The following is a 12,455-nucleotide window of genomic DNA, read 5'->3' as shown; positions in this document are numbered from 1 at the left end:
AATTCTTCATCTTTTTTTCTGGCATCACACACGGAGATCTTATACCACTTCGTTGAAGCATACAATCATACTAGTGGTTGATAACATCAGTGAGTAGCAGGTAAGAAAATCTGTTTATGTATTTGAGTCAGCAAAATTTCTACTGCTTGGTAACAGTAACATATGTGTTTAGAAAGCACGTGTTCTTGCTGAATATTGCATGCATGCAACGAAGAGTATTACAGAACCAACATGCATATAACACTATATGCACGTATTATTCATTCAAAAATAACATTAAGCTAGGGAGTTACATAAGGTCAATTTTAAAGGCTCTACACCAACAAGAATGCAGTTGTTTCTAGAAAGAAGAGATTTCAGAGCAAAATAATTAAAACTCAAGATTCAGAAAATGCAATTATATTTTAAATTAGAAGATGAAAATAATAACAGAACTACTTAGAAGTTATGCTGACTTTATAATGAAACAACTGCTTCTAAAATGTACTATGTTACCAAACCTAATGCTCATTAAAGTACTAAGCCCATACAGTACAGTACTTCCTGGCATGCCATTTACTTGCTAGAAAAAAATTCAGAAAAAATCCACGTCATCCATTCCAAATACTCACAGCTTTCTTTCCAAGTTCTGTTTTAGACAGAGTAAGACTTCCTGCAAGGTAACATCCTGGTCCTGCTCCTTTAGGTATTCTGTTCAAAGAAAGTAAATTCAGTGTTAAAACGAGGTTCACTAAGGTTCCATGGAAACTAGAATAAAGAAGCCAAACAGGGAAAGAGCAACACAAGGAATTAGCAAGCCTGGACAGGCAGACACTATTAAAGTAGCATTTTAGTGAGGTGCAGAAGTAGCTGCCTAGACAGATGAGAAAAGCAACACTTCGTAACTTACTTGTCATCAGGAAGAGATGTAACAAAGAATGGCTGACTGTGTTTTGGTGGTAAAGTCAAACTGTTGGACTTCTTCTTCCCTAAGAGTGCAAGGCTATGGTTTTCATAAATATCTAAGCTCAAGGTACTAGACAACCTATGAGAAACAATAAATGGCAGGTCTTTGATGCGATCCAGCTCACTGTTCTGCTCGTGACGAATTTGTAACCGAATAGTGTAATCTCCTTTTTCCAGTTTCACAGAATACTGAAAGAAAGAAATTCTCATAAATGTCACAATTAATTATTTCATCAGGCATTAAAAAAACCCTCCTAACCCCAGAAATAAGACTGTCATATTCTTGATCCATATAGTCCTACCAATTTAAACTATACTAGATTGCTTGGTTCTGGAATCTGCTGAAAACAAGAGTGTTTTTGTACTGACTAAAAAAAAAATTAAGTTTTCAGACCACAAAACAGACTGACACAATTTGATGCTATTTTAATAGTGTTTTAACTGTTAAGATAGTAATCAGAACTCCTGGTAAGCTTTCAATTGAAAAACTCTGCAGGTTTGCCTTGATACACTTTTTTGAGTTACTGGGTTGGGATGCTTTGCAGTTTAGATCACAGAATATCTGCTGCTGTCTCAAACACCCTACAAATTTTCACACCCAGTGAAGGGACCCAGTATTCCTGTGAGATGCAGTTTAAAGAGCTGACAGACTCTTTGTCCTGAGCTTTTTACTCAGGAATATGTGGATAACATCATTTCCATTACTTAACAAAACCCCAAAAATGCAAAACAAAAACAAAACTAAGAATTCCTCCCCAACCTAAATCACCAAGGAAAAAACCTACAGACTCTGAATTTTTTAGTTTTGAAAACACTTCTGCATTTTTATCAACCAACAGGGCAACATGTGGCTGTTTCAAGCAGTAGTATGCTGCCTCCTTTCTGCTGGAGTAATACAGAAGGTAGCCCTGAGTAGAAAGGAACAATCACTCAGAACTACCTTGCTCCCAGAACCTCCCTCTCTTGGGCTAGAGAGTCATGCTTCCTGTTGGTATTTCTTCCTGGATTAAATAATTTCAAATTGCTTCAGAATTGTCATATGATGCACAACACCAGAGATTAAAAGCACCATAGTCCACCAGGTCTAAGTAACAAAGCACTATGGTGAAGTCTAAATTTTACAGCATCCTAAAAATGCAGGTTAAGGAACAGAAGTTTACACAATGCAATTTCTGAAAATAATTTATAATCTTTAAAGCATATCTCTTCGAACTATCTTTTGTCCACTTCCAGAATGATCAACCTATCAAAATTAACATTACATTGATGATGTTCAACTGTGAATTTAGATTGGTATAAAACAGTTTCAAAAGAAAAAAAATATTTAAAATGTGTCTGACTTTTTTCCTCTTTAATTTTTTTTTTAATTTCTCTCTACTTCCCCCCAATCCAGACACACCGTCTGTTACGGCAGAAAGAGATTCCCATAAGGGGTAGAGTATCTACAGTGTTGGGCAAAAGCTCCTTTTCAAAGATGACAATAGGAAGCAAACAAAGATGAAGTATGAAAAAGGCTGTTTGAGGATATCAACAGCACAGAGGACAGCATTCATGAATACAGAAGCCTCTATTCTATCAACACACAAGTCAGACTGAAGGAAAAATAATGGATCTTTTCCACCTTGCATAGAGAATTTTAAGATAGTGTCTTTGGAAAAAAAAACCAAAACAAAGAACCAGAAGATTTTAAATTCATTTCTTGAAAAGCACCAGGCAAAAATCACAAGAAATCAGAAGTTCACAGTTTTTCCTTTCTCCTTCCTCAGGAGAGAAAAAAAAAATCATGTTCTATTTTTATGGACATATATATGTCTTTTTTTGATACAAATACATCACCATTGAACCTTGTATATCTTCCTGTGAATAGATAAGAACATGAAATCTATGCATCAGAAAATGTAAAGAGCTAACAGGAGGCCTGGCAGGTGAAAAAGAATGAACACTTTCATAGTTTGTAGCAAGCAAAAGGTAAAATAAATGCATTACTCTGTACCTGGTGTGGATAGGCATCTCCTGAACCCATTTGTCTTTTGTTCTGGTCAAAAATAATCCAGAGTTGACTATCAAATTCAGATTCGTACAACAATTCACAAAGAAGTGGACAGCTTGGAGTTACTTCTCCACTCTTAGGCTATTTAAAGAAAGGTAAAGGCATTTAATCTACCACAGAATAAAACAAGTACAATGCATATTCAAAAAGATAACTGAACTGTAGGACGTTTCAAACAACAGTAGCTTTTAGAGTGGACCAAATCAGAATTTCAACTGTAGAGAGTCTAGAATGTGACTCTAGACTTCCTTTCTGAGAGAAAGCTAGTTAAAATAAAACCTGTTTTAGAAAATATGCTGTGTTTATTAATAAATTAAAAAAAACCAACTACAATAACCCTTACCTGATGGAAGTTATAGGTCAAAATCATCTCATAGAGTTGACGATTATTTGGTAAAATATCTCTGGAGCCCAAAGGTTTTATTTTCGCACTCACTGGTCTGCAATTAAACAACAAAAGATTCTCTTGAGAAACATGCATCCTCTACCAACATTTGTCTTGCTTATGTAGAAACACGTTCTGAGGTACAACTAAATTCAGCATATGCCATTACATCTCATCTATCATAACTATCCAAGCAGCATAAATTCCTCAGTTAAAATTTATGTCAGTCTGAAAACAAGGTTTAGTAACATGACAGACACTGCAAAAAAAAAAAAAAAAAAAGAAACCAATGTAGCAAGCATGTCTAAATGCTCAAAATTAAAGGCCACTAAAAGTTTAAGAAAAAAAAAATCAGGTTACATTTCTAACATCCATGCTGAAAACAATACTTGTATTCATAATTGAAAGATTAATGGGACGGCAATTAGAGGACAGAACAATTGATAATTCCTTGTTACAGAAGGTTGTATCTTCAGAGAATATAAGAAGCCTTATAGAAATCTGAGTAGTAACACAGAATAATGTACACTACAGTGTCTATGTTAACTGCGATACAGTTGGGAAAAGCAGCCAATGTTCAGGGAGCCAAACATCTTAGACCTCAAGTGTCAAAGAATACAAACAAAATAATAATAATAATATAGGAAAAAGCTAAGCTTCAGAAATAAAGAATAGCAGAATCAGGGTGGTCTGGCACCATGTAAGTTTACATTTCATTCATTGGATCAGATAACCTTTAACTACATGATCAGAATTTGTCTCTAAGGTTCTGCCAGCTCTTTCATCACCAAGGGCACAGACTAGTCAGCCAGTAAGATATGGGTGCTGGGTCAGACCACAAGTCCATTTAACCCACATTTCCTAGTCTGGCAAATGCTAGATTGCTGACAGAAGTCTTAAGAACTGAGTAATACTACACATGATATGTCTCCCTAACATTCACCCTGCCTCAAAGTATTTGAAATAAGAGACAGAATGAAAAGTCATTCAGTAATTTTCCCTCCGTGTTATGACCCATGAGTTCATTCAAGAGACACTATTCCTGCCTTAATTTAAATACATAAATATTTCTCCAGAGTTTACTTAATAGCAGTTCATTTACTGTCAGATGAATGCCTTACAGAGTAAAGAGCATTTCCATTTTTCTATACAAGAATGAGGCAAAGCTACATTAAGGGACTGTTTTATTTCCTCATTTAGGGAACATCAAATGGATTATTTCTGAATCTAACATTAGGTGTTATGCTCATTAAGCTCCTGGCAACCTCAATTCCAGATACAAGTATCCAAAAGCCCCAGAGAGAGCCCAAGGTCTCCACTGACAGGCTCAAATAACAGAAAACTTTGGATTACTGACCACTGTGAAATTGTCTGTCCCACATTTCAAAAGTGGGACAGACCACTTGAACCACATGGCATTTCTTTATCCTTCTGAAGAGACCAGTGCTGCACTGTAGAAATTTTCCAGTAAAGTTCTTCCTCCAAATAAGCATGTGTCAAACTAACAAGGTATACAGAGATTCCCACAAAAAAAAAAAAAAAAAAAAAAAAAAAAAAAAAAAAAAAAAAAAAAAAAAAAAAAAAAAAAAAATCTGCATCGGATCCTACAGAAACACTTTTAAGCAAGCTGGAAAGAGAGCATAGTCTTCCCAGACCAAAATTTAGGATGATCCCAAGCAGCCGCTTAGGAAAAAATCCCTCCAAAAAACAAAACAAAACAAAACAACCAAGACAATAAACAGTAGCATGCAATAACCTCAATAACTCTACAATATTTTTCTTTAGATAGCAAGTGTCTTTTACCTCTAAATATTTGCAAACAGTGAAATATTTGTGTAAATTCTTCTTCTTTCAAACTAGCTTAAGGAAAGTAATTTGCATTGGAAAATTCATTGTAGAAGAGAATGCTAAGAAATTATTGGTGCTTCCAAAGCTACTTTGAATTTGACAGGAATGTTTTTGTAATCCTGAATTTCACTGCTAATGTGTCACTGTTTTAACTGTACATACGAGTTTTCCCAGTCTCCCCAAACAGTTCCCCAGAAACTCTACCTGAGTGTTTGAACCCAGCTTTTCAGATTGATGCATGGAGCAATATCTTCATACTTCAACAGGGACTGAACATCAAACCGTACAATGCCTTCTGAAGCATGCTAGAAGAAGATTATAGAACAATTATGCTTCTGTGCACTTACAAAATCACATGGGGACCACCTGTTACGACCCTCAAAAAGATAACATAACCTGTAATTATTTATACTTTAACAATACTGAGTCATTTTGAAAGTTTCACAAGTGCATCTCTACTTTACAAGAGCAGATAATACTGGGACTTGCAAAACTTACATAGTAAAACAAGCTCCAGTTGTTAATTTTTTCCCTTACTAATTTAAATTCTTTGTACAGAACAGGCAAGTCATACTTCAGGCAGGACTGCATGTGTTTGTGCATTTAGGATAATTTACTTTCAGATGTAACTTTTTAATATACAATACAGAATATTAAAACAAGTATTTTATGGTGCTTACTGGGACTATTATTACAGAACAGATTAACTCTGCAAAAGAGATAAAATAGTGCATACATAGACTTGCTAAGTATAGATAGGAAAAATAATCCAAAAAGTTTACTATAAGCAGTATCCCATGATAAAGACACTAATATATATGGGTGCTACTGACATTCATTTTATGAAAGTCACTGGTGCTCAAAAAGGAAGGGTAAGACTATTTGTATTCTTTTATTTATCACTGTCCATTATTATATATAATCCTGCTGGGCTGGGGGCAGCTTCTGTGCACACCATCATCAACAGCTCTTTCTTCTTCTGTTCTACCTGGTACCTTAATGCACTACACCCACTCTTTCCTCTTCAGTTTATTCAGCTCTTAGAGCCTGAACACATCCAAATTCACCCATGGGACAGCTACAACTCACTCTGGCCTTTAGCTGAAAAACAGGCAGGAGCCAAGACAGATTAGCATGGTGCTGCTCCATGTAGGTACCAGCTCTCAAAGAGCTCTCTCCTGAGGGAGGCAGTGTCAAGCCAAGCCATGTTGCACAGGACAACAAAGAACAGGACCAAGACAAGTACTGTAGATATCACACTAGCACTTCAAGCAACTTTTTCAATCCTTTAGTATCACAGGCCATTAGGAATCATGACACTGCCCCACCCATTGTACCTTCAACTGCCCTAAATAATGAATCTCAAGCCAACTACCACATCTCAACAGAACACTGAACAGAAAATAAATATTAACAAAATTTTACTCTGAATATGGTATTGGGAGTGCTGTTGTTTTAGCAATGGTAGTCTAGATATTCAAAATTCAAGAACTGTGGTCCCAACGAAGTTTACTTATATAAAACACTTGGTACTGTAAGCATATTCGTATTTTCAGCCTTTTAGTCTGTTTTTTCTACTGGAATGGAATTTAGGTTCTTTCTTTGGGCTTTTTCCCCCCATTTCTTTTTTCACTACTGGTTTACAATAAAAAGGCATAGAAGAAAAATCATAAATAATGTTAACTGGCACTACCATAACTCTGGGACTGAACTTCTATTTAAAATTTGAGAGAGAACATGAAAGTCTCACGTACAAAAATACTTTCACTGTTTCTAAATATAGGCAAGAAGGAAGAAAAGCTGGGGTTTTTTTCTGAGATACCATAGGATTTCACAATAATTCAATATAAGCACTCTGGTAAACTTACCATGTTTAGCTGAGGAGCACCACAAAGTACACCATGGAAAGAAATTGTGTAATTAATGCTAACATCACTAAGGCTTGCCCACCACCGAGCAACACAAAATTCAATCGTTTTTCCAGCCTGGGTAACAAAAGCACAAAGTTAGACTCTGGGTCCCATCCTCCTCTTCTATTGACCCCAGCCTCCCTACACCCAAGCAAAAAAAAAAAAAAAAAAAAAAAAAAAAAAAAAAAAAAAAAAAAAAAAAAAAAAAAAAATCAGAGTACAATGCAAAAAAGACCAAAAGACCTCGTATGTCCAGCTTACTCCAATTATACAGTTTTGTACAGTACCAAGTAAGACTTTATACTTGGCCCAGAAAACACAAGACAATTCCAACAAAACAGCATGACTGACAAATGCTTGAAAACAAAAAGTGCTGGGGTATATCCTACACAGAAAGGTATTGCTTTTAAATGTTCTGTCTTCCATTCTTATCCATCAAACTAGGCAGACAGGTTAGTTCACAGACCAGTTTAATGTGTGTCCCCTAAAAAACATGTATTAGAAAAGGAGACCTCACTCTCTTCCTAAGTAAGATGACACAATTTGAGAGGTTTGGGTTAGTTTTGGTTTTGCCTGGTTGGTGGGGTTTTCTGGGTTTTTCTTGTTTCAGTTTTTAAATAATATGACAAAATAATGTGTCAATGGGACCAACACAGCTTATGGTCCCCCACCTGATATTTCCACAGAGGGTAAGGGACTGAACTGCACAGAAATTATAACTACTCTTTGGGCATAAGAGTATACAACTAAACTGAGCAAAGAAGGGGACAAACCTGAGAAGTAGACTCTGTCATTCCCTGACTGTTTTGGACTCTTGAGCTAGCATTATCCAAACTAAGACTCCTGTACCTAGGATGCATGAATGTGAGCCAGTCAGTTACCCCTGACTTCAAGGTGAAGATATCCCAGACTACCGTATTAACCACTGAAGGCAAAATATGCTGAACTATTCAACAAGTCATATGAACGGGAAACAAACTGCTTTGTATAAACAAGTACAAACAAATTGAAGAGATTAACATGTATTATATTACTAAATAGCTCAGAAACATTAGCAAGCTATTAGAGATCTTTTCAAAACTGAAAATCAGATGTGTTGACTACTGTAACAAACACACAATGTCTTGGGTTTTGGGTTTTTCTTAGGGGAAAAAAATTCCAAAGAAGTTGTGTTATACCGCACAGATAAATTACTTTATTAAGCCCACCCTAGGGTAACTTACTAAGACAGGAAATGCTTCAGTCACTGAGCCTTTTTCTGGTAAAGATGAAAATTTGTAGAACTCATGACTTCTGTATGCTTTTTGTTTCACAAGCTGAACAGCATGAAGCACAAACTTGGCAGTCACATCAGCTGAACACGAACACACTGTCACTTCTAGATTAAAGAAAAAGAAATTTAGTCTGAAGACACAAGAATTTTAGATGATGCAGAGATGCACCAGAGAAACACTGCTTTCACAAGTAATTTGTAACTTAAGAAGTTATGTAGTACCCCAAGTGGCTCAGTTCATTTCAAAAGCCTTCTCAGGTTAAAGGAAAAGCAGCTAAGTTCAGAAGATGATTAAAGAGAAACATGTCTCAATTAAATGATCAGAATTAAACAGACAGTACAGATGTATCATCTGTATAGGACAGACTGCTGAATTCCAAATTAAGTCTTATCACTAACTTCAGTCTAAATGAAAGAATTATTGTTTAGTAATCTCACAGAGACAAGGAAAAAACCCCTTTTTACATCTGGCACAATTATGAGCTTTTTACTCATTGTGAAAACCACATTTTCTTCAGTTATGACTTCTTTGAACACTACATCTATACACCTTAAAAACTAGGTAAGCCTCATACAGCGATACTTTTCCATAAACATGGGGCATTCCTCCAGGTATATGCAACCACTTCAGATTGTTATTAGCTAGTTTCTTTAAGAGTTAGAATCATGATCCTACTACACCAAAAAACATGAAATAACTCAAAATCACTCCTCTAAGAGCTTAAAAACCAAACAAATATTTACATATTCATGGGTCAAAACCTTCAGTACTAATTCAGGCAGAACACAAAATTATTTAAAACCAACTTTGTCAAGTCTGACAGATACAACTTTTTATTTGGTTACCGTGGTTATTTTCCTTACCAGCCCACGTAGCTCCCTGTGGAACATCAATGAAGTGCCTTCGGATCTGACCAGGTTTAAAATGAACATCTGTGTATGTCAGGTCATAGCTTGATGATTCATCTACTCTGTATGTCGAAAGTAAAAAACAAATAGTAGTCAAACAAGCTGTGAAGCCATTTTTGGAAGCATTTTAAAATGCAAAAATACTCTAAAAATGTGTATAATGAGGATATTTAGTCTTTAACACCAAGTATTTTAATCCTAGTAATACAGAATCTGACAGCACAAGGCATGCAAAAGATTTAAAATATCAGCTCCACCATATTATGCAAACACCTTCCCCACCTCCCTGAAATTATAGTGCCTAAACAGAAATATCACAAAACCCTCATTTTCAGTGGATCTGCTTTTCCTGGCTGAGTGAACTGCCACTGAAGTGACCTAAGGTATGGAAGTAGCAATATTTCCATGAACCAGCTAGAGAACAGTTACTCTGCCTTTCCTCCTCAGGGGATAGTCCACCACATAGGTTTAATAAAATACTCGCCTTCCTTATCAACAGCATTTAAGTCTTATGTTTAAACCAATGATGGACACAATACCAACTCTAAACTCACTGTATTGAAGTCACGATCAAAGCTTATCCCAACATATACAATGGCCAAATAATGCCCTCTGGCTCTATGTACTCTAGCTCACCAGGCAAAAATGAAAAACCCAACTCCAGCTGACCTACACATATGAAGAGTACATTTACTGATACTTGGTCAACAAGCCAGAAGGCATCTGTATGCTGATGGACCAGGAAGCTATTGCCATTGTGGCTAAGCCTACCAGGACACACTGCTGTCATGACCAAAACTATAAAAACCGTCACAGCTGCATAAGTGTGCTGAAAGAAGCTTTTCAGGTGCTTGTAGAAAGTTCAGGCACTCTCAGAGCTCTGGATTTACTCACCTTGTTGGTATAACAACAGTGACTGGAACTCTGAACAGAGGGCCTGCATTAGGCATTGCTGTATCATATCCACACACCTAACAAGATAAAATACAACAATTCAAAGTCTTTGATCAAAATCAAACTATAGAAGATAACATTCAGCTTAAACTAGTTGCAGAGTATTTTGAATCTTTGTAGTTGTCACAGAGGAGAAAAGGTCATTTGACCACTGTTACCCTAGAAACAGTAGAACACCAACACTGAGGGAAAAAAGTATTTTTCCCATTTTGACTCATTTCATCAGAGGAAAAAAAAACTTAATCAACAGTTATTTATTTGGCTTATGTTTTCTATATGCTCTTATTTTTCAAACACAGATACTCAAAGTTCTACAGGCATGTGCTGTACAACATCATATAGCACAACTACTGCTGAACCCTGGCTTCAGTCTGTATAGTGAAATACACTGTGGCACTATTTCTTTACCTGTAAAGCTCACAGATTTTATTTCCTTAAAAATTATTTCTACAGAAAGTTGATAGAGACCCCATAAGGGCACACAAAGGCAAAAAATCTTGCTCAGAGTACCAGTATTGCCAAACCTCTGTATAATGTACTCCTCCTCGGAGGCCACGTGGATCCACACGAATATTTATGTGTCGACACTGGTTCATGAGCTCTAAATGACTAGGACACTGGACCCACGGTGCATTTGAAGTTAAAGCTAAATGAAGCTGGAGAGATATTCTTTCAGTGTTTTCTGTCAGGAAACAAATTATAAAAACCATTCAGTAACACAAATATGTGCACACAGTCCACTGCAACAGTATTCACCATTAAAATACACATTGGTAAAATATAATAGGAATCAATTCCTAAGGGTCCCTGGATCTGATTCTGCACAAAGGGGATGTTCTATATTACTTCTTTTAACTTGACAAAAACAGAAGAACAGCAGTAGGCAGTAAAATAAAGGTGGTACCCAGCTTCAAAATCTGCCTCCCCTGAAACAGTCAAACCTGGCTGTTTCGAAGTCAAAGGCAGGCTGGTAAGCAAAGCTTCAGTTACCCACAACATAGTCTGGAAGTAGGTATAAACTTCCTTCTACAGACAAAGTGTTGCCTATTGCAAAGAAATACAATAAAAAGCAATCACATTGATTCTGAGTGCTATGCTTATTACCAAACTACACTATAAAGCATACTAAGCAAGAGGTAAAGTCTTATTAAAATTACTATGAAAATCTAGACAGATTTTGCAAACAGTCAGTCTGGCAGATTCTGTAAATTAGCTTCTATGCCAAAAATGCTATGCATTAAAGCACAGCTTCCAGAAAAGCACCCAGGGCAGTTTAAGTTATTAAATTAAGTTATTATTTAGTTATTAGTAGCTTCCTCCTGCTTAAAAGATTAATGACACTTGGAAATATTTTTCTTAGTCCCAATTAAGCTTATCTTAATTTTCAGACATTTCATCACATTAAGATTAAGCAGACAAAAGAACACTACTATAACTACAGGACAAGCAATAAAAGCTTGAAGAGAGCATCAACAGACAAACTGAGCAATGAGCCTCCCTAAGTTCTTATTACAGTTTCTCAAACTCAGTCTTGTTGAAGACACCAGGCACAGCACAAAAGTAACTAGGGAAAACAGGTACTAGAGAAAACTAGGGAAACAACATCTACAACTACTATGTGCCAGTCATCCACTGCAAATGCCTAATTGTTTTTAGATTGCTTATTTCCTGAAGAAGTCTAGTGAACAATTCTTTTGTGTCACACGTTAAATTTAAAATGCACCGATTGCAATGTAAGCTGTCAGACAATTAAGTTACTTGGAGACAGTAACCTGGCCCAATTCATACCCTTTCTGCCCCTAAATAAACTCATCCCTTTGTCTCATGCCAACCTTCTTAGTGATCATTGGTTTTAAGAAAGGAATGAACTCTGTAACAAGTTCTCACATGGCTCACTTTTTGAATACAACATAATTCAGTCTCTCAGCTGAGTTCCAATTTTTATTAAATAAAGAAGTTTAAGGCTTTGTGGGAAAAAAGGTCAAACCTTATTTCGATCTGCACAAGTTATTTTTACCCTTTTAGTAATAAAATCCATATAAATTCATGTACTGCCGTTAGATATCTTTACTAATTATTAGATACTGAATGGAAGTCTAATCCACTAAATAAGGTTTTTCTCAAGTTGTGAAAACTTAGAAAAAGTCCGAATCTAGAATTTATAGTCTTTAAATAACTGAG

General features: G+C 36.0%; 1 protein-coding gene across 2 annotated transcripts in view; it reads right to left on the bottom strand.

Annotated features, from left to right (window-relative positions):
- Positions 1-12,455, bottom strand: part of TPP2 (tripeptidyl peptidase 2) — a 53,080-nt gene that overhangs the window by 21,074 nt on the left and 19,551 nt on the right. For both annotated transcript variants that reach the window (XM_040054893.2, XM_040054894.2), the window contains exons 14-23: positions 10,799-10,956; positions 10,215-10,291; positions 9,276-9,382; positions 8,362-8,516; positions 7,097-7,213; positions 5,433-5,533; positions 3,339-3,435; positions 2,939-3,076; positions 890-1,134; positions 612-690 (exon numbers count right to left, since the gene is read on the bottom strand). In XM_040054893.2, coding sequence (XP_039910827.1) covers positions 612-690; positions 890-1,134; positions 2,939-3,076; positions 3,339-3,435; positions 5,433-5,533; positions 7,097-7,213; positions 8,362-8,516; positions 9,276-9,382; positions 10,215-10,291; positions 10,799-10,956 — 1,274 coding nt within the window. The remainder of the gene's footprint in view (positions 1-611; positions 691-889; positions 1,135-2,938; positions 3,077-3,338; positions 3,436-5,432; positions 5,534-7,096; positions 7,214-8,361; positions 8,517-9,275; positions 9,383-10,214; positions 10,292-10,798; positions 10,957-12,455) is intronic.

This window comes from Hirundo rustica, chromosome 2 (assembly GCF_015227805.2).
Source record: "Hirundo rustica isolate bHirRus1 chromosome 2, bHirRus1.pri.v3, whole genome shotgun sequence".
Taxonomy (NCBI): domain Eukaryota; kingdom Metazoa; phylum Chordata; class Aves; order Passeriformes; family Hirundinidae; genus Hirundo; species Hirundo rustica.
Note: the sequence above shows the minus strand (reverse complement) of the source record. Positions and strands in the feature narration are given on the sequence as shown.